This window comes from Sphaeramia orbicularis, chromosome 18, assembly GCF_902148855.1.
Source record: "Sphaeramia orbicularis chromosome 18, fSphaOr1.1, whole genome shotgun sequence".
Lineage (NCBI taxonomy): Eukaryota > Metazoa > Chordata > Actinopteri > Kurtiformes > Apogonidae > Sphaeramia > Sphaeramia orbicularis.
Window position 1 is genome coordinate 27112880 of NC_043974.1, and position 23055 is coordinate 27135934.

Below are 23055 nucleotides of genomic sequence, written 5' to 3' on the forward strand. Positions count from 1 at the left end.
AAATATTTTAATGCTATATGAGTCGGGAATGTACAGGATGATATGCTTGATTTAGGAGACGACAGAAATTATAGCAGCAGCAAGCGAGAAGTGGAAACATAAACTTATCTTTGTTTTAGGTCATTAAAATGTCACATTTAATAAGCACGGCTTTTGAAGAGTTAGACCATATATTGTTCTTTTTTTTTTTGGAGGAAGCCAAGCAGGCAGGCTGTATAGGAAACCACAGAAATCCACTCCCTATCTCTGCCTGCCGCTGAGGCTCCACTGTGAAGCCACATTTCTGCTCTGCACTTCTGAGCCACTAAAACTTACAGCCCTACAACATAATTCCACAATTTTAAAACCTTGTATTATACCGTCTTGAAAAAAAGCTGTATTTTTTTTTTTTTTTTTTTTTACTTATTGTAAAGCTTAAAAATTACTCTTTGTAGATAAAATGTAGAAAAAATACATATTTACACAGAAATAAAAGTAATTTTGAACTCATGTGAATGTCTTTACCCTAAAGTTGCCAGTTAAGCTGACAGAAGTACGCAGCAAATTCATATAAATGTGATAAGCGGGAAATACTTTCAGTTTTAAAAACACTTTTCTGATATTCTGATTTTTAATTTTTTTTTTTTTTTCACTCTAAAGCCAAATGCTGTTAAGATAAATGACTTTGGCCAGGGCCTATGCAGTGCACTTCAACAGGGGCCATAAAAGCACAATCCTCTTAAGTACAAACTAAACCACATCTCAATCACTTACTTATGCCAAGTAAAATATAAACAGTAAAACTGAGTCAGCCAAAACAGTCAGCTACTCCATCCAACCGCTGAATCAAGCTTATCAAGTGTTTGATCTTTCTTCAGTGAAAGTGGCTTTATCTTCATCCAGCTTCACTTCCCTTAAGCACACAAGTTTGACTCTAAATAAAAAATATACACGTGGAAAAAATACAAACACGGTTTAAGAAAGTCTTGGGATGTGTGTGAGACTACTATAGGAGGTGAATAACCTAATTAAACCTGTGTGAAAATCATCATCCCTACACCGGTTCGCTTCAGGATCACTATACAAGTTCCATATTTTAAAAATCATCTTTACGCACAAACTTTACGCATAGGAAAAACGCACAAACAGGAGTACTTGAGCGACTTTTTTGTGCCTCTAGAAGTGTTAAATGATTTTAACACAGCACTGGTGTTGGAATTTAACAATTAAACACCTAAAATGAATCTAAATTGTAACAAAAAAAACGTGTAATATTTCTATTTTGGTAAGTTTGAACCCATGTCACTCACTCATAACGCAAAAAAACTGAATAATTAGGTTGATTTATATGAGGATTTCCCACGCAGAAATTATACTGTACAGTCCTGACGCGTTTACAAAACTTTCTAGTACCTAAGCCACTGCCTGAGATCAAATATGAGAGAAATATGCAAAGCGTTTATATAAATATATGAAGATAAAATAAAAGACACAAATACCTGAGTAAGACAAATCGGAGAATACATGACGAGACGGCTACACAGAAAGTCAATGTACGTGGACTGATTCCTCTGATCACTTTATCGCGCCATTCCTGGACCGATGTGCACCATGCAAGACTGTGGAGCAGCTATCCGCGTAAAAGAAAAAAGGATTATCCAACAACATCCATGAATTTTTTTTTCTTTTTTTTTTTTTTTTTTTGCGATCCAAAGATTGTCGTCTCCGCAAAGAAAGGAACCTATGCAGGAGTTTTTCTTTCCTTTTTTTTTTTTTTTTTTTTTTTTTAAAGTTGAGCACTTGTAAATTCTGCTCGGTGAAGAAGCCGGTGCAAACGCTGCGTACTCCTGTGTTACAGAGGCTCTTTTGCGCGTCTCAGTGCAGCGATATCTGGTTCATAAAAGCATGGTGAAGAGCTTCAGAGGGCGCCGAGTGTGTGATGTTCACCCCCGCTTTAGACAAACTTGATATGAAGTCAACCGGTGCACCTTCGGTCCTGCGCGATTCCAGCAAATCAGACCCAACTTTTTTTTTTTTTTTTCTTTTTTTTTTTTTCACCCACGTAATTACACAGTCACACTCCTCCTGCTCCTCCTCTAAACACACAACCCCTATCCACCATCCAGCACCTTTCTTCTCCTTCTTCTTCTTCTCCTTCTTATTTTTTATCCTCGCTTATATGAAAACCAAGACTGACAATTCATTCACAGAATTATTTTACAAGCTTATGGGACCTTGATCCACACACACACACACACACACACAAATGGAAAAAGGAACATTTCCCACCGCAGCTTTTTTACCCCGAGCTCCGTGTCAACATCAAACTCCTTTTTTCACATTAAAAAAAAGGAAACTTTCAGCATAATAAAACTGACAGCCACAAAAATGATCCAACATTAACATTTACGCACAAACTCTGACACAAAATTGTTAGAACTTATCATTTTCAACACTGTGGATGAATTTGACTCCAAATATTGATGCTTTTCTGCGGTATATTTATACAATTACGCACAAACTTTAAGTAGTGTTGCCAAACTTTTTTGAGTATTTTTATTAAATGATACATTTTTTGGGGGGAAATAACATCTGATCACTTAAAAATAAACCAAAACTTTTGCACGTTGCCGCTGATAAACGTTGCTACTTTGTGCGCTTCAGTGTGCGTCCTTCATCCTACAGAGCTGTCAACAGTCACATTACAGTGCATTTGGCAAATTTTAAGGGGAATGGGATGTTAACATAGGCTACTGGAGGATATGTGCCAAGTTTACTACAATTTTGGGTCAGTGTTGTGGTCCGTTTAAGTTAACTCACTTCACATTTGTCAACGGTTGCGAATTACCAAAAAAATAAAAAATAAAAAATATTGTTGCACAAAATATCACAGCATTGATAAACAATAATAATCCATGATCACGTACCATTGCACTGTACTGCATGGATTAATAGGGAATCCTGGAGCCTGGTTGAAACACACAAGCCGGTAGCTTCACATTTCTCACGTTCAACTTTGTGCTTTGGAGGGTTTTCTCTTGCAGTGCTCGCAAAAAAAAAAAAAAAAAGTCAACACCGGAAGACAATTCTTGGCAGATAGCGGTGAAAAGAAGTTAGGAGCACCTCGCGTTTTTTTTCTCTTTTTTTTTCTTGTCTTCCTTCCTCTTCAAGTCTTAGTTTTTTGGATCGTTTTTTGGGGTTGTTCAGTGGAGTTGAACGTGATCCAGAAGAGGCTGAGTTTTCGGCACTGGGTTGGTCTCCGCCTTCACTTTCACTGTCTGACTGACTGCCACCCTCCGGCTTACGGTAGAAACAAGCAAGTTACGCACAGTAAAAACACTGCATCCGCTTTGGATTTTACGCGTAAGAGCTTTCATGAGTTTTCCAAGAAGAATGAGAACATCAGGAACGCAAAATTACCAGGGGTGTCAAAGTCATTTTAGTTCAGGGGTCAGATTCAGCTCAATTTCATCTGAAGTGGGCCACACCAGAAAAATAATAACAGAATAAGCTATAAATAATGACAACTCCAAATTTTTGTCTTTGTTTTAGTGTAAAAAAAACAAAACAAAAACAAAACAAAAAATTAAATTATGAAAATACTTACTTCATTAAGCTATCCAAAAAATAAAAAAAAAAAAAAATAAAAAAAAAAAATGAAATTTAAATTAAAAAACGTAAGAAAATTTAGTGCAATTTTATCAATATTATTCCTCTACTTATCATTTCAACATGTGCATTATGGATCAGATCTACAAAGACACTAAACACTGAGGAACAGGCAGAAAAATTGTTAAATTGTGCTTAATTTTCTTTAGTCATTTCAGGTTGTTTATATTTGTTCAGGTTATTCACACTTTGGTGTTACAGGATAGTTTGTAAATGTGAATATTTTCATATTTTAATTTTTTTTTTTTTTTTTTTTTTTTTGCACTAAAACAAAGGGGAAAAAAATAAGTTGTTGATTCTTGGTTTTTTTTGTTTTTGTTTTTTTTTGCTTAACTCAAGATTTTTATTACTTAATTGAAGATTTATGTATTTATTTATTTGGCTTAATTCAAGATTTTTTTTGGGGGGGGGGGGCTTAGTTCAAGATTTTTTTTTTTACTAAATTTGAGAATTTTTTTTTTTTTTTTTTTTTTTGCTTAATTGAAGTTTTTGTTTGTTTGTTTGTTTTTTTGGCTTAATTCAATATTTATTTCTTACTTAATTGAAGATTTTTTTTTTTTTTTTTTTTGGCTTAATTGAAAATTTTTTACTTAATTGAAGATTTTTTTTTTTTTTTTTTGCTTGATTGAAGATTATTTTTTACTTAATTGAAGATTTTTTTTGGCTTGATCCAAGATTTTTTCCTTAAATTAAGCTATTTATTTATTTATTTATTTATTTATTTATTTATTTATTTTTTGCTTAATTCAGTTCAAGACTGTGGAATTTTTGCACTTGGCAAAAACATCCCAGGGGCCGAACTGGACCCTCTGGCCGCATTTGGCCCCTGGGCCACATGTTTGACACCCCTGCTCTAAACCGTGGAAAATAAAGATATTCTGCTTTGATCGCCACAAAAGTGTATTAATATTTGCTAAAAATCAAGCAATGTCATCTTTTTTTCATAAAATGTTGCACCAATTTTAAGTTTATCCAAGTTAAGTTAAAAAATAAATAGAAAACACAAGCTTGGAGTGTGCGTAAAAACATAAAAACGCACCACGCAGCGCACAACCGATCTGATTTCCTGTTTTATTTACATATTTTTCTGACAAACACTGTTCATACAACACTAAATTAACCCCATTGAGTAAATACTTTTAATTCAACGATAAATAATTACACAGAGGTTTAACCTGAACCAGTCAGACTATTATTTTGAAAGCCTATTTTCTCATTTCCGCACGATTACGCATCTGTTTGACGGTGTCTTGACGTAGCTCAGTTTTGTAATGGTGTTTTCATCCTGGCTTCTCATTGGTCAACAGCAGTGGCCCCGGGACTCTGTACCCTGGGCCCCTCACTTCCGCTCCTCTGACGCACTGTGGAGGGTTTGACAGACAGAGCCGGACAGTCACCCTGAATATCACAGAGGGATGTGGGAGTCACCACACTGCAAAAACAACATGTCTACAACACTCAAATACTAGCATTACTATTATTATTATTATTATTATTATTATTATTATTATTAGTAGTAGTAGTAGTAGTAGTAGTAGTAGTAGTAGTACACTGTCAAAAATAGAGGTACGCGATCAGAACATTTATGTAACTACAAGTACATTTTTTAATAATGTTCTCTCCAAAGTACAATATTGGTCTTTAGGAGGCCAGAATTGCACCTTTAGACTATGAAAAAGGGTCCAAAGTTATGCAAAGTCCAAATTTGTACTATAAGGTACCCTGCAGCATTCAAAAATGTGTGTAGACCACGAGAATAGGCTATAGGCTAGGAGAACTGAACAGTAGGTCTAATTAAAACATAGACAGACAGATAGATAGATAGATAGATAGATAGATAGATAGATAGATAGATAGATAGATAGATAGATAGATAGATAGATAGATAGATAGATAGATAGATAGATAGATAGATAGATAGATAGATAGATACTTTATTGATCCTTTGCAGGAAATTGTTTCGTTACTACAGCAGCAGTACAAGAAAAACACACTGACCCATCACGATGAACATCCCACAAACAACCAACAATGGAACACAGAAGTAAATGGAATAAATGATATATAAATGTGTATATATATATGTATATGTATATATATATATATATATATATATATATATATACACACACACACATATATATATATATATATATATATATATATATATATATATATATATATATATATATATATATATATATGTATATAATATGTACAATACAAGTAATGTAAAAAATAATACAATAACCCAAACACCTAAGTATGCACAGCACACAATAATTTATTGTAAAGCGATATTAAAAAGTCTAATGGCAGCAGGCAGGAAGGACCTTCTACTGTATTCAGTCCTGGACCGAGGGGGAATCAGTCTGTGGCTGAAGGTGCTCTCTCTGAATACATCAAGATGGTGCAGTGGGTGAGATGCGTTCTTCAAAATAGAGTCCAGTTTCCTGAGCATTCTCACCCCAGCCACTTGCTGAACTGTGTCCAGTCCAGTCCCAATGATGGAGCTCGCTTTCTTAATGAGTTTGTTCAGTATGTTTCTGTCAGAAATGCGAGCTCCGTCCCCCCAACACACCACACCACACCAAAAAAAAACAAAAAAAAAACAGGGCACCAGCCATCACAGTCTGGTAGAAGCTTCACAGAAGAGGCTTGGAGATCTTGAAAGACTTTAATCTCCGTAGGAAATAAAGTCTGCTTTGCCCCTTCTTGTGCAGAGTCTCCATATGACAGGACCAGTCCAACTTGTTGTCCAGTTGGACTCCCAGGTACCTGTAACTGGAGACAGCTTCTACCTCTGTGTCATGGATGGTGACTGGCACCAGTTTGGACCTCTTCCTCCTAAAGTCTAAAACCATTTCCTTGGTCTTGGAAATGTTCAGTTGGAGGTGGTTGAGGTCACACCAGTCCACAAAAAACATTAGGCTTAGTGCATTATTTATTATATATCATACTGTAATTACTCTATATTATATTTAATAATAATTTGTGTTTTAATTTAATAGCCCAGTTGGCTCAATGATAATAGCCTGATAATTTATTTAGCTTATTAGAACCTCTAATTATTGCCATAATCTCTGTTTTATCAAGTTTTCACTCATACCTCCATGTCTTGATGTTGTAGCTTGCCTATGCCGTTTTTTTCTCAATTAGGCCACCGGTTCAAACTCTAAACATAATGGCATTATCAACTATATGAGAGTTTTCTTTCTATGTAAAGTACTTAAAGTACAAAAATGGACCATTTCAAAAGGGTACAGAAATGTCTCTCAAAAAAGTACACCCCCAGCGACAAGCATTTGTACCCTTTTAAGTACAAGCTGGTACCTCTATTTTTGAGAGTGTCGATGTATATCTGATACTTGAGTGGAAAAATGACCTCTCCTGTTGGCTGAAAATGTGACAATTATTTGACGATAGAACCCTCTCAATGTCAGTTCAAACACGGCTCATAAAAGTTGGTCAAATATTATCAAATATTTCTGTAATGCACATGCTCTTGCTGTAAAAGTACAATGATGACGATTGCTCTTTTAATTTTAGCTTCAACCTACAGAATGATATTTTCACCAAACTTTGTGGGGCCGAAGTGCATTTGTGATACTTCTTTGTAAAAAATGGCATCTTCTACCATATGAAAATGTGAAATTATTTGGTATGTAGCACAAATAGAATCCATTCTACATCACTTTGATCAACTATGTCAAATAATTTCATATTTCTATACATTTTGCCCTATTTTTGTCAATGTGGCAAAGTTTAGAAAGGTTCTATGGCCATGAGATCCCCACAGGAAAAATTTACTTGGGAACGGCCATAAAAGCTGCACTGGGTCCTCATGGGTTAAACAGAAATCATTTGATGGTGTGAAAAAGATGATCAAACATGTAAAATCATCTTCGTATTTACATTTTTCTCTGTACATTGAAGGGATAACTTTTTAAACCCATTAGTTTCAACCTTTGTCACTGCATTTTTCTTGTCAATTCGGCAAACGGAGAAGCTTATAAATAAGAACTTTATGTTCCAGATGCATATGTGGTACTTCATTTGTAGAATAACATCTTGTACTGTATGAAAATGTGACATATTTGGCATGTGGCTTAAACAGAACTGGTTCATATTAGTTTAAACATGGCTCTAAAAAGTTGATTAAATATGTCATATTTTACTAATAATAGACGCTTCATATAATGTTTCAGTCATATTTCCACATATCGACTACTGTCATTTACACCTGTATGGAGTTTCACACCTCCAGGATTAATTACATCACTGATACCCTATAATATATACTACTACAGTTACATAATGTACTGTAGCTGTATAGGTTCCAGTGGGGGTGTATAGTTGTAGTAGTAGTGATGTGACTAATAAGGGTGACCCAACACTCACAGGTATTTAACCCATAAAGACCCAGTGCTACTTTTATGTCAGTTGCCAAATTAATTTTTCTCTCTATTTAACCTTTCTTCAGTAATTTATCACCATTTATTATAATATTATCCTCTGTTTTTTGTGTTTCTTCAATAAAAATCAGGTCTTTTCCCATATTTAATACACCGATCATGTGGATGTTTATAAAAGCTCAGATTAAATTTAACTGCCATAATATCATAAACAGAGAAAAATGAGGAAATAGTAACTTTTTCAGCAAATATATCATTAAACACAAGTTACAAACAAGTTTTTTCATCCACTGTCATTGATCCAACTTCATGGGTTTTACTGGTGAATCAGTGTTATAGAAGATGAAGGTGTTTCCACGTTCACTTTGGAGCCTCTGAACGACCAAATGGGTCATATCTGATGACCATGAAAAGATGACAAACTGTATCTTACACCAATTATTTACATAAATAGGATTAATGGATCAGAAGTTATTAAGCATTGTATATTGGTAGATGATTTTGGTAGCCATTGGTTGTTTGGACCTTTATGGGTTAACTGATTTATCACTATTTATTCAAATATTATGTTCTACATTTTGCATTTTTAAGTTTAAATCAGGTATTTTCCTATATTTAATGTACTGATCATGTAGATGTAAATAAAAGATCAGATTACAGTTGAGGGTTATTACATCAAAAACAGAAAACTAAAGAAAACACGTTTTTTGTTTGTTTTTTTAAGTAAAATTTCTCAACAACTGAACATAAAACAAGTGTGTCCATCCACTGTCACTGATCCAACTTCATGGGTTTTACTGGCGAACCAATGTTGTAGAAGATTGCAGTGTTTCTACGGTAACTACGGTGCCTCTGAACGTCCAAATGGGTCATATCTGATGACCATGAAAAAATGATAAACTGTATTTTACACCAGTTATTTACATGTATTGTTAGTGGATCAGAAAATATTAAACACATTTTACATCAGTAGAAGGTTTTTGGTCTCCAGTTGCTGTTTGGGTCTTTGTGGGATAAAAGCATAAAATATCACTGTGAATCATGAATGGATACTTAACATTTTACTGCTTTCTCATTAATGCAATGACATTAGCAATCTAAAAGTCTTACTGTTGTTGCTTCCATTCTTCACACAGTCATTACTATAATTCACCTCCCAAAATAAATACCTACTCTGTTTCTGTAAAAGCGAGAAACTAATCAATAGTTATTATGAGAGGAATTTCAATGTGATACAGCAGCACTTTGAAGCAAAGCTGAGAGGGTCACGAACATCTGACTATGAAAAAAAGTTTTAATTAAAAAAAAACAACATACAAACATAAAATCTAACAGTATTTCAAGGTGACCTGGTTGTATTGATTAGGATAAAAGCTATGTTCATTATGCTGGCTCAGGACTCAGCATAATAAATGTAAATCCACTCAATAAAATTTGAAATACCTTGTAATAAGCTCAGTTCACATTTCGTAGAAGTTTTTCCCAAGCAGCTTTTACTTCTTTAATGCGTTTAATGGATGGGATATAATGAGAGGTAAGATCATCATCACAGTCACAGATTCCCTCTTTATCCAGCATTATATCATATCAGTCCATTGAAGCGCATGTCAGATTCACTTACTCAATGTGGATCTACCGCCTCCATGTGGCCGCAAGCAGAACAATCTGTGGCTTGTGTAGGAGCCACCAGAGGGTTACTGTAACCAGGGAGCTGCTTCATGTTGAAATGTGACATTTAGACCCTCAAAGACCCAAACAGCCAGCGGCAACCAATAGCATTTACTGATATAAAATGTTTAACCCATAAAGTCCCAACGCTACTTTTGTGGCAGCTCCCAAATGAATTTTTCTCTCTATTTAACCTTTCTTAAGTGATTTATCACCATTTACTATAATATTATCCTCTGTAATTTGCATTTTTCATTGTAAATTATGTATTTTTGTATGTTTAATTTACTATATTTAATTTAGTTGTTGATGAAAACTCAGAGTTAATTCAAAGGTTATTATACCAAAAGAGAGAAAACTGAAGTAAAAGTGACTTTTTCAGTAAAGATATCAATAACTGAATGTAAAAACAAAGGTCCAACCACAATCATTTGTCAAACTCCATGGGTTTTACTAGTGAATCAATGTTATAGAAGATGACTGTGTTTCCATGGTAACTACGGAGCCTCTGAACATCCAAATGGATCATATCTGATGACCATTAAAAGATGAGAAACTGTATTTCACACCAGTTATTTACATGGATTGACAGGATTAGTGGATCAACCGGTATGAACCCATAAAGATCCAGCACTAGTTTTGTATCACTTCCCAAATAAATTTTTCCCTCTATTTAACTTTTCTTAAGTGATTTATCACCATAAATGATATTACTATCCTCTGTATTTAGCTTTTTTTTTTCAGTGTAAATTAGGTATTTTCCTATATTTAATCCATTGATCATGTAGATGTTCATTCAAGCTCTGAGTAAATTCAAGGGTTATTGTATCAAAATACAGAGAAAACTGAAAAAAAAGTGACTTTTTCAGCAAATCTCTCATTAACTGAACATAAACCCAGTGTCTCTATCCCAGGGGTCACCAGTCCTGGTCCTCGAGGGCTACTATCCTGCATGTTTTAGATGTATCCCTCTTCCAGCACACCTGATTCAAATGATAAGCCTATCATCAAGCTCTGCAGAAGTCTGATAACGACTGTCAGGTGTGCTGGAAGAGAGAAACATCTAAAACATCCAGGATAGTAGCCCTAAAGGACCAGGATTGGTGACCCCTGCTCTATCCACTGTCATTGATCCAATTCCATGGGTTTTACTGGTGAATCAGTGTTGTAGACGATGATGGTGTTTCCACCATAACTATGGAGCCTCTGAACGTCCAAATGGGTCATATCTGATGACCATGAAAAGATGATGAACTATATTTTACACCAATTATTTACATGTATTGATAGGATCAGAGGATGAACAGGTATTAAACAACTTAGGTCAGTAGATGCCTTTGGTCACCGATGGATGTTTGGTTCTTTATGGGTTAATAACTTCTGAAGCATTAATCCTACCAATGCACTGAAATGAATCAGTTAAAATGCAGTTTCTCGGCTTTTCAGTGTTGTCAGATATGACCCATTTGGACAATCAGAAGCTCCATAGTGAACGTGGAAACACTATAATCTTTGGCAACATTGATTCATCAGTTAAATTTATATAGTTTGACAGATGAAAGTGGTTGTAGATGCTTGTTTTGTACCTTCAGTTAACCCATAAAGACCCAAACAGCCACTGGAGACTAAAGGCATCTACTGATCTAAAATGTTTAATATCTTCTGATCCATTAATCCTATCAATACATGTAAATAAATGGTGCAAAATACAGTTTGTCATCTTTTCATGGTCATCAGATATGACCCATTTGAACGATCAGAGGCTCCGTAGTGAACGTGGAAACACCGTCATCTTCTACAACATTGATTCACCAGTAAAACCCATGGAGTTGGATCAGTGACAGTGGATGAAGACAATTGTTTTATGTTCAATTAATGAGAGATTTTACAAAAAAAAAAAAAAAAGTCATGTTTTCTTTAGTTTTCTCTGTTTTTAATATAATAACCCTTAACTTTAATCTGAGCTTTTATGGACATGCACATGATCAGTGAATTAAATATAGGAAAATACCTGATTTATACTTAAAAATGCAAAATACAGAACATAATATTAGAATGAATAGTGATAAATCAGTTAAGTAAGGTTAAAAATAGAGAAAAATTCATTTGGGAACAGCCATAAAAGTAGCTAGTAGTTTACCTAATTAATTATTTTTATTGTATGTTTTTATATTGTTATTTTTTGTGTAGGTTTGCTTACCTCTTGTGTACTTTGTTAAAAAAAACAAAAAAAAAAGAGACATTTACCTGTTTGTCAGAATCTTATTTCCCGAAATGTTATTTTTTTGTCTTTGATGTGTCATATTTTTCAGTAAAATACTTATATATATGTATATGTAAATATATATATTTTATTTATTTATTTATTTTTTTTAAGTAGTTAGTAGTAGATATGTGCTGAAAAAAAATTTTTTTCTTCATTTTTGCTACAGTAACCTTTGCTTATACTGTTATTTTAGCTTTTTAGCTTTTATGAACATCTACACCTTCAGGATATAGGAAAATACCTGATTTTCACTGTAAAAGGCAGGAAGTTCTAGGTCTTTAAACTAACCAGGGGATTAATGCACATCACATGAGTTACACACAGTTATAATCATTAGGGTATTTAAATTAAAAAAAACAGCTTCACAACAGGAATAGAGCAGATTATGGGGGAAAATGCTATAAAAGAAGTGCTTTTACCTATTAAAATTGTCTTGTGCAAACATTATATTAAAATATTTGAAAACATTTCTGAGACAACACATATTTGTCTGTTAATCTCTTTTTAATCCTACAGTAATTGCATGTGATTCCACACAGGCATTCAAATTTATGCAAATATGTGCATTGTTTATTCATTTATTTATTTTTTATCAGTTTATTGGCACTTGTAGCGGTTACTATGGTTACATTCACACTGCCTTAACACTCAATTCAGATATATGTGTCAGATTGAATTTTTTTGATATAACATTTATTAAGTTGTTTTTGTGAAATGCTCCCTGTCAGTGTTTCACTGTTATATATAATATTTATGGATTCTTATCACTGCTGCTTTAATGTGTACAAGTTAAAGGTTGGGTTTATTTGCACTGCTTCCTAGTATTTGAGTGCTTCCAGTGCAGAGTTATTACAAATGTAAGGCTATATTGCAAAACATGAAATCTGTCTCTGATGTATAGGAAGTCCAAGTCAAAATGACCGCACATAAGCATTTCTCAGTCTCTGTGTTAAGATCCAATATATGTGTGTATGTGGATATATGTGACGTATGTACAGCTGTAAAACCAAAAGTTTCATAGAAAAATCAGCTTCTATAAACCAAAGTGGTCGTATTTAGTGTAACTTAACATGTCTTTAACCCTTTTGTTCAATATGAGACAATATGAGATTTATGGCTTTAATTTTCCTAAATAATATCCTAAGTAATCTTATGGAATTTGAGCTTTAATTTAAACACTGTTCACTTATTTTTTAACAACAAATGTTGGCATCCAAATCTTTCTTTAACCCATAAAGACCCAATGCTACTTTTGTGTCAGTTTCCAAATGAATTTTTGTCTTTATTCAACCTTCCTTAAGTGATTTATCACCATTTATTGCCATATTATCTCGTGTATTTTGTGTTTTTTCAGTGAAAATTCCGCATTTTCCCATATTTAATTCACTAATCACGGAGATGTTCATAAAAGCTCAGAGTAAATTCAAAGGTTATTACATCAAAAACAGAGAAAACTGAAGAAAAAGTGACGTTTTCAGTCAAATCTATCATTAACTGAACATAAACCCAGTGAGTCCATCCACTGTCATTTATCCAACTCAATGGATTTTACTGGTGAATCATTGTTGTAGAAAATGACGGTGTTTCCATGGTAATTATGGAGCCTCTGAACGTCCAAATGAGTCATATCTGATGACCATGAAAAGATGAATAACTATACTTTACAGCAATTATTGACACAGATTGATCAGATTAGTAGATCAAAAGGTATTAAACAGTTTAAATCAGTCGATGGTTTTGGTCATAGATGGATGTTTGGGTTTTTATGGGTAAAGTAAATGAGGAAAAAAACTAAATATTATTAATTTGATTCAGTGACACATTAAGAGTTAAACATTTGATTACTAGAACCTCTCCATTAATTCTACTGCTATAAAGTGTGTGTATATTCAGTTATCAGGCAGAATACTTTAGACCTGCTTTTAGAACTTAGTATTTGTTATTGCAAGTCCTTTTTACTAAGTGAAAACTGACAACACAAAAAAAAGTGGTCACTTAACCCCAATTTGAGCCCATTTGCAAGACTTACAGTTGGTTTTTTGGGCGTATTTTAAGGTTCTACCCATTACTTTTGAAGGTCTTTGTGGTTTGAGGGAGACTAAATGCTCCGAGCAGTATTTCATTTGTATGACTGGGTATTTTTTACAAATCATTGCTGAGTTGCCTGCTGGTTGGTTTCAGTAACGCTGCCTTGAAGGTTATTGTAGCTGAAGAGAAGCTGTGTAGTTTCACCGTTTCCCATGGGCCTTACATAACAACTCTTCAGTACCTTTTTGTAACAGCACAATGAGCCATCAGCTCAATGCGACGACATTCTCACTTTTAAGAGAAACTTTTAATTAAGTGCTATTTCGGACTCTGACGTAGCTCCGTAGTCCTCCACAGACTGCTTTTCATACTGTGCTGTTTTCTGTTTTAGGTACCTCTGTGTTCAGCTAAACAATAAACTGAACTGGTTACACAACACAGATGCCTTGCGCTAAAAGGACCAAAGTCGTCTTCTCCTTTTGAGGAGACGGAGGTCCTTTGGAGTGCACAGGCCTCTGCTAAGGACTATTTATGACTCTGTGGTAGCCTCTGTCTGCTATGCTGTGGTCTGCTGGGGAGAAGGCAGCACTGAATGGGACAGGAAGAGAGTGAACAGGCTGGTCAGGAGGGCCAGCTCTGTCCTGGGCTGCCCTGCTGGACACCGTGGAGGAGGTGGATGAGAGGAGGCTGACATCCATCATAGACAACACCTCTCATCCACTGCATCAGACCATGGAGGTTCTGTGCAGCTCCTTCAGTGAAAGACTGATATATTCACAATTTAGGAAGGAGCACTACTGCAGGTCATTCATTCCTACCAATGTCAAACTGTACAACACAACATAACACAATGCAACGCTGTAGTTCTGTTGTGTTTATCTCCCATCTGTACTGTCTAATGTATTACAATTCTACTTCTTATGTAAATGTGTGTGTGTATAGCCTACAGAGCTTTATTACTTCCTACTATTACTATTATTACCCCACCCCCCAAAGGAGAGGGAAGGGGTATTGTTTTTGGTTTGGTTTGTTTGTTTGTTAACACTCTAGCAGCAAAACTATTGGTTGAATTCATACCAAATTGGATTTATAAATTGCCAGTGACCAAGAATAGATCTGATTACATTTTGGGAAAAGTAAGTCCAAATCCAAATTTTTTATGAATTTTTAAAATCTTTTTTTTTTTCCCCTGTTTACTTATAATGGATGAAATTTCACATGTCGGTACCAGCAAAACTATAGGTTGAATTCATACTAAATTGGGTTTATATATTGCCAGTGACCCAGAATAGATCTGATTACATTTTGGGAAGAGTAGGTCCAAGTCCAAATTTTTTATGAATTTTTAAAATCTTTTTTTTTCCCCATTTACTTATAATGGGTGAAATCTCAAATGTCGGTAGCAGCATAACTATTGGTTGAATTCATACCAAATTTGGTTTATAAATTGCCAGTGACCCAGATTACACATAGTTACATTTTGGGAAAAGTAGGTCAAAGCTCAAATTTTTTATGAATTTTTAAAATCTTTTTTCTTCTCCCATATACTTATAATGGGCAAAATTTCAGATGTCTATAGAAACATCAATTTTGTTTCAGTTTTCTTCAAACTTGGCACATATATAGAGGCAACTGATACCTTGACATCACCACATGTATAGACATGATGACATTAGCTGGATCGATGTCAAAATGAGCAACAGTTTGTGCAAGGGGCGGGGTTTGTTGTGCCTGGAACCACTTGTTTGTTTTTTGCGCTATATTTACACATGCATGTTTTCTTGCACTTCATCTTGTTGCTGCCTTGACCAGTCATTTTCAGTCAATAAAATGTAATCTCAGGCTCTGTTTCATATGTGAAACTGTAAATATAAGAGTCAAATCTGGTTCTATTTTATCAGTTAAATGCTTGAAAGATGAACATAAAGGTGAAAAATGAAAGGAAAAGCCTGATGGGGGTTTCTTACAGGGTGACAATGCAATCATCCCGTGAGCATTAAAGCTGATTGAATAGTTTCACGAGTTTTACAATGAATAGCCTTCACAGACATCAGATCTTTGCCAGACTGGATCATCAAAACACAAATGATCTCACTAAGACACTTCATGTTGCTTTTTATCTTAATTCGTCACCTGCCAAAAAATGAAATCTGCAAAATACACGGTGTCAACATAGACAAAGATATAGCAAATGGGACATAATAGAGAGTGTAGCCTTGCCCAAGTAAAAAGAATCGTTTCTTCCAGCTCATATGCATTCAGACAGTCAAACAAACTGCAACTTAAACCCTGGCAATGGAAGGCACAATAAAAGCTCGCCTGTAGTCAGACAAGTAAATAAATATTCAGAAAGAAATGGCAGCCTGTGTTGCCTCTTCAGCATGGGAAAGGCGCGGGCTGGACAAGGGCTCTTTGTCCAACACTATCAAATTAACACTGCTGAGAGTGCACAGAGAGGTGCACTTGAGGAACGCTGTTACACTGAAGGCAGTCTTAGTACTTCCTTTAGTTTTTCATCTGTGTAAAAAGTCATATTTTTTTCATCAGCTCTCTATTCAGTTGCCTTCTAAATGTGTAACCAGGCTTCAATCTTATCAGTTACAAATGTTATTACTCATATTAATGAAGAAATATGTGCATATAATATCTATATTTTTAAAAAAGGAAAAATAGTACTTGTAAGATGCAGTGAAAATCTTCATTTTACATGGACTGCGTTTAGAAATTTTCATTAGTTTTGCAAATGTTGTCAATTTGAACCTGAGCATGAGCACATAAAAACAAAGTCATAAGCAATAAAACTTCTAATTCGAAGTCATTAAAATGTGATACAAGGATTCATCAAATAGAAAGAGACTAAGAAATTGGCCTAAAAAGATATATATATAAGGTATAGTTATCTAAAGAATGCCACTTTGTAAAGATGTGATGTACCTAAGTAACTAAGTAAACCAACTTAACATGAAATAACTGGAAAAAAAAAAAAAAAACATGACTTACCATCCACCAAGTCCTGGCTGACATGTCATAACAAAGCTGCCATTTAACAGCCCTTTCTGTCAGTTTTCCAGCCATCCCTGTGCTCCAGCTCTGCCTTGCCCGACGCTGCCCGGTGGAAGATAAAGACACCTAATCAAAGGGGCATCAGTGGAGGCATGCTGTGCCACATGTAGGCCAGCCCTTGACACGATGCATTATGGGAAAAAGAAACAATCTACAACAGCTTGACCAGTGACTTGAACCTTATTGTGGTAATTACAAGATCCATGACCTGCAACTATAACCATCCCCCTCCTACACTAACCCCCTCCCTCTTCTGTCCCCCACCCACCCCTCTCTCTCTCTTACACTTGTTCTACTTATACTGATGATGATAGAAGTTATGACAGTAAGATGTATTTACAAACAACTGTGACAGAAACTGGAATAATTACTATTATGGTCATGTTTTCTTTCACTTTAAATCACTGTGCCCTGAAATGTGTAAATACTGAATGTTGACAATACATTTAGTTTTCTACAGATTTTTAAATTAGAAGTCTTTAGTTTACAGTGGATTGTACAGAAAGTTTTTTTTTTAGAGTTTTTTGGTGCTTCTATGAAACTGGGTACATTTCAGTACCTGGCACTTTGTCAGCTTTTTAGACCCAATAATAAAAGAGAAATTTAGACATATTTCCCCCTAGGATGTACCTAATGATGACCTCAGATAAATGCAAAAAAATATGCTCTTGCTCTGACCTATCCCAAAATTAATCAATTTTGTATCAAATATTGGGGCCAAAAATAGGACCAAAATTGGGACAGGAAAAGCTACATAGGTGTCAGTGCATTTGATTTAGAAAACGTGGCCGTAAATGGTCTTATTTACCGCTATAAATAAAGGCACTGAGTTAAATTTGATGATCCTAGTGGTTTTTCTAATCCAGACATGTGGGTTTTTCATTTTCATGTCCACTTGTGTTACATGCAGAACCTGCCCATTTAAACACAAATAAATCCCAAATGATTTTGCAACAGCGGTCATTTTTGTGAAACACTGCCTTGCATAATTAGACTGATTTCCAAAATGTAACTGTGAGAGAATAAAGAGATATTAAAAAAAAAAAAAATCATAGTGTGAAATTTTCATGTCCTTTTGACCGTGTTACATACAGATTTTTGTATTAAATATAATGTAAAATAATATAAAAATGTGTTTTATCTGAAAAATAGTTTCTCTTTTATCTTAGTAAATATTTATTTTTTGAAATAGATCCAAAATACTTCCAAACTTGCGTCATAACCTTAGTCTACATCTGGTTTGAATTTTTAGCCCCTGTGTCCTGTTGTTCGCGACCAGTTTCATAGAAGCACCCCTATACTAACTTTAATGTCAACCTGGTCACTATCTATCTATCTATCTATCTATCTATCTATCTATCTAGCTATCTAGCTATCTATCTAGCTATCTATCTATCTATCTATCTATCTATCTATCTATCTATCTATCTATCTATCTATCTATCTATCTGTCTGTCTGTCTGTCTGTCTGTCTGTCTGTCTGTCTATCTGTCGATGTTTTATGGTGTATTTTTGTCATTATTGGAATTTTGAACAGCTTTGCACTGCAAAATATAAACAAAACTCATGTCTTTTTCTGAATTTTTAGGTGGTTTTGAACAGGATCATTCTTACTAACAGTAGATTTTCCCAAACTTGGGGTCAGGATCCAAAACTGGGTTGGTGAGCTATTTTTGTGGGCAGCCAATTTGAGTGAAATACATGACTTTTTTTTCTATGAGACACAATTGAGACACAAACACTGTAAAACAAAATAAAACAAAAACACAAGAATAAATCCATGTAAGAGGCTGAGTATGATGAAAATGACGCAACCAGGTGACAACAAAAAGATTTTCAGGCATTTTTTTTTTTTTTTACATATTACATCAAAGTGCATTGAATTCAACATTATTTTGACAATGGAAGAGTCAGTAAAAGGTAGATATTACAGCAGTTCATGACCTATTATTGCAAATTTGGATCCTGAGTTTAAAAAGAGTGTTAACAACCACTCTAGATGCATTGTAAATTAGTTAAAGTGCCAGAAAAGGGCTTTATAAATGCAAACCACGTACCATAATACCAATGACCAGTCAGATTATGAGTCATTGCAAACACTCAGCCTATAGGCGTCTGTTTGTTTAATCTGATCATACGTACCAGTCCAGTGAATTATCTGTTACCAGCACTGAGCTAATGGCTGCAGAAGCAAAGGAGGTTCTGAAACAACTTCACCCACTTGCAAGGTACACGGAGAATAGATAAAATAGTGTGTAAAACATTAACTCTTTTCAGACTGCCATTATAACAGGCTGCCTAGGTGTCTTCATGTTTTCTTTGCAACAAAAGTTTCAGGAAATGTCTTTTTTGCCAATTCTTTTACACCTTTATTTTCAGGATGAACTTAACTTTCAATATCTGGCCATTAATTATCTATATTATAAATAATAAATGCTTAAAACAGTGTCTTTTAGTAAAAAACATGCTTGAAGTTTTTAGCATATTTATTATCAGACACAGCTATAAATGTCTATCATGAAACTTTCAACTATTTTACATCTGCTCAAACAGGCTTTTTCATCTTGAATATTCAGTATCCATATTATGCCTTGATATTTTTTGTTATTTCCAGGCATTTTTTAGCCTGTGTGGAAGTCTCTGAGACAGTTCCTTTCTACTCATAATAGAGTCCCACATTGCTGCTGTAAAATGTTACATGGTATCGGAAAGCTCAGGACCTCAACTTTCCGTTGCTGAAAGAATATTGTGGATAGCACAATCGGTTCAGAAGTTACAGTAATTTGATTGTGGTTAAATACAACATGCAGCACCTGAGAGATTGCAGTTGTTAAAGGGTTAAAGCTGTAGCATTAATGGCATTTTAACAAACACATGGTTAAATCATAGTGCAATAGAATAATGTAACTTAGGTGTAATTTACTAAGGTGCTACTGGACCTCTGCATATATAAACTCTGTTGTTGTAAGGATTATCTAATGCTTCTGGGAAGTATTGTAATTCAAACTCCCTCAAAGGAGTCATCCAGCTCCACATGCTTGGGAGCCGGCTGTATTTTGATTCATAAATTAAGACATTTGACGTGTCCATGTAAATGTTATCTGAATGCCAGCTGAAAAGACCTTTTCTGCCCTGCCACATTCCAATCCTCCTCACTGAGGCCACTCAGTGGCAGCTGGATTTCCCCACAGGGACGGTGGGTGGACTTAGCAACAGTTACTTAGCATTAGTTAACAACAAATAAATGAGGAGAAAAAAACAGTGGAAATGAAGGATTACTTCAACACATTAACACATCCAAAAAGTGTTGGATAGTTGTGCTTTAGCCTGTGGGGTTAAACTGTCAACATTTGTGAACTGAGCATAAAATATGAGTAAAATAATGGTCATGTTCTATTATGTCCTGATCAGTGTAATTATGCATAAGTTAAACAAAAAAAAAAAAAAAAATTCCTCTAATCGCTTATAAGTACCTGTTGATGTTGACCTTTTTAGTGCATGGAAATTTAATAAAGCACTAATTACGATCAGTCCAATTAATTGGTTCTTAAACACAAAGGGAAAAGCCTGACAAATGTCACCTAATCACAGTGAAAAAGTAAATGACTACCAGTCTAAGGAGTTAAATACCTTTTACATTTCCTCTGAGATTAGTCTGTCTAATCAAATCGAAAGTACAACTTTGCATCGGACAGTAAATAAAAGGTCTTGATTAATGAATGGAATTCATACCCCTGGACTTTGTGACCTGTCGCATGCACCAAAAGACCAATGCCTTTAAAAGAATATGGAAACCATTCCTTGACTATATGAATATGAACATATCTACTATAATGACAAGAGCATTTGTTTCTTTTCAGCTTCCATTATAGTGTATTGTATACTACATACTGTATATTGTACCTCTGATATAGAATTTATGTGTATGTGCATATGTATGTGTGTGTACACTCATGTATGTGTATGTATGTATATATATCATTCTTTCTTTCTTTCTTTCTTTCTTTCTTTCTTTCTTTCTTTCTTTCTTTCTATTTATTTATCTATGTTTTGACCATTCCCAGCTTGTGTTTTGTTTTATTATTTTGTTTTATGTGTGTGTTTAAAAAAGAAAAGCCCCAATAAACACATAAAAAAAAAGAAAAAAAAAAAAAGGTCTTGAAAAGAAAATCTGACTAGTTATAGTAAACAGAAACAGTGGGTTTTATTGGTTTAATAAACACTGGTTAGAAGTTCAGCTGATCCCAATAGACAAAATGTGAGACATTACCAGTGATGAGACTTTCTAATATTAAAAGATAAACACAACACACCGACCAAGGTACAGTTTAGACTGTCAGCATGAGAAACACTTAAGAAAATTTACTCAGGTGAAGACTGGGATAATTCAACAAAACAACAAAGCAGAATCTTGATAACTATTGTAATTTATGCAAGCATTAGTGATATGTAACCACTGCTTTCAACTGATCAAAAATGATTCAGCTGCTGGGAGAAAAGCAAGAACTGGCAGTGGACGATGCCCCTCACATCGAAGAATGCGATCAACATGACCTTTGACTTTTGACTTGGACTGTCTTCTTTCTTTGGTCTTGGTGACGTTGGACTCTACCACTGAAGGCGGTGTTTGGTCTCTGAGTCATATTTTATTTTTATTTTATTTATTTGTTTATTTAGCAGGGACAGTACACATTAATGAACATCTCCGCAAATGTGCCAGTATTAGCAAAAAAGCTATTTTTCAACTGTTGTCCCTGGATAAGAAGTAAAATACCAGGAATCATAAAATTAGAAACATTTTAAAAATTAAGGCTACACCCACACATTACATAGCATTAGTTCACATATACAGTATACACAGTTAACCTTTAAGTATTAGTAAAACACCTGGAGAGACATTGGCACATGGGGAGGTGGTCATGCAGCACAAAACATAGAAAACTTGATTCCAGTGAAGATGAATATGAACAATTTACCTGATTGCAAGCAGCTCTTGTTATTGAGGTACTTGAAGATCCATGACTCATCAACGGTGATGACTCTCCCTAGCAAGTCTGGTCTGGTCTCAAGACGCTGGATGATGTCCTGACACACTTGCATACGTTGATCCTTCCGGTCATCGTTCAGCAGTTATAAAAGCATGTGGAAAAAAGTTCAGTGGCTGCAGAGAGCTGAGATCACAGTCATACACTCCAGGGTGATTACTTTGAAGGGGAAAACTTGTAGTTTGTAGTTTAGATTTGAAATATACATGCACAGTCAAAGAAAACTTTGAGACCATATTTTTCGACTTAATTTTTATTTTTAATCCCTGAACTGGAATTTTTTCATATGAATCATTTGTTTAGGATTTTGGCACACAGAAACAAAAATCTAAAGTTTCAAGAATAATTTCAAAACAAAAAACTTAACAAAAGAAAATGGCACCTGCCAAACACAAAGTCACAACAGTAGCAGTCCTGGTTGGGAGCTGTCACTCTCTCTCACCCTGGACGTGGTCTATCATCAACAGAGCCTGTGGTGTTGTGGTGTTCAACCAGGTTTCTGATTGTGGGTTGGGAACAGCCCATACATACAGTACACCTGGCTATATCACTGGACCTCAAACCGGCCTCCACCATACCCAGTGCCCGGAGATGTTGTTCACGTGATAGATGTGGCATGATGCCGTTCACTGGACTAACAATGGTGGCCTTTTTTGGGCCTTTATATAGGCCTTCCAAACCAATCCTCAAATTGCGCAGATACCCACTGAGTATTGCTAAATGTGTATTTGGTCCACTTTTGCAGAGAGACCAACCCATGTGCAATGAACCGTGACAACATGACAACTCATCATTATCTCAACTACCCGAGCACTAAGTCATCAATAAATCCACAATGAATAACTACAACCCCCTACAAGTAGAAATATGCAGACATTTCTACCTCAAAGTTTCTATTGACTGTCAGTATATCTTTTGCGAC

At 34.9% G+C, this 23055-nt stretch overlaps 1 protein-coding gene across 8 annotated transcripts in view; it reads right to left on the reverse strand.

Annotated features, from left to right (window-relative positions):
* Nucleotides 1-3236, reverse strand: part of LOC115438605 (nuclear factor 1 B-type) — an 81233-nt gene extending 77997 nt beyond the window's left edge. For 6 of the 8 annotated variants that reach the window (XM_030162320.1, XM_030162319.1, XM_030162323.1 and 3 more), the window contains exon 1: nt 1479-2887. In XM_030162320.1, coding sequence (XP_030018180.1) covers nt 1479-1505 — 27 coding nt within the window. In that variant the 5' untranslated portion in view covers nt 1506-2887. The other 2 variants (XM_030162318.1, XM_030162317.1) reach the window with 1 other exon arrangement.
* Between the last annotated feature and the right edge of the window lie 19819 nt (nt 3237-23055).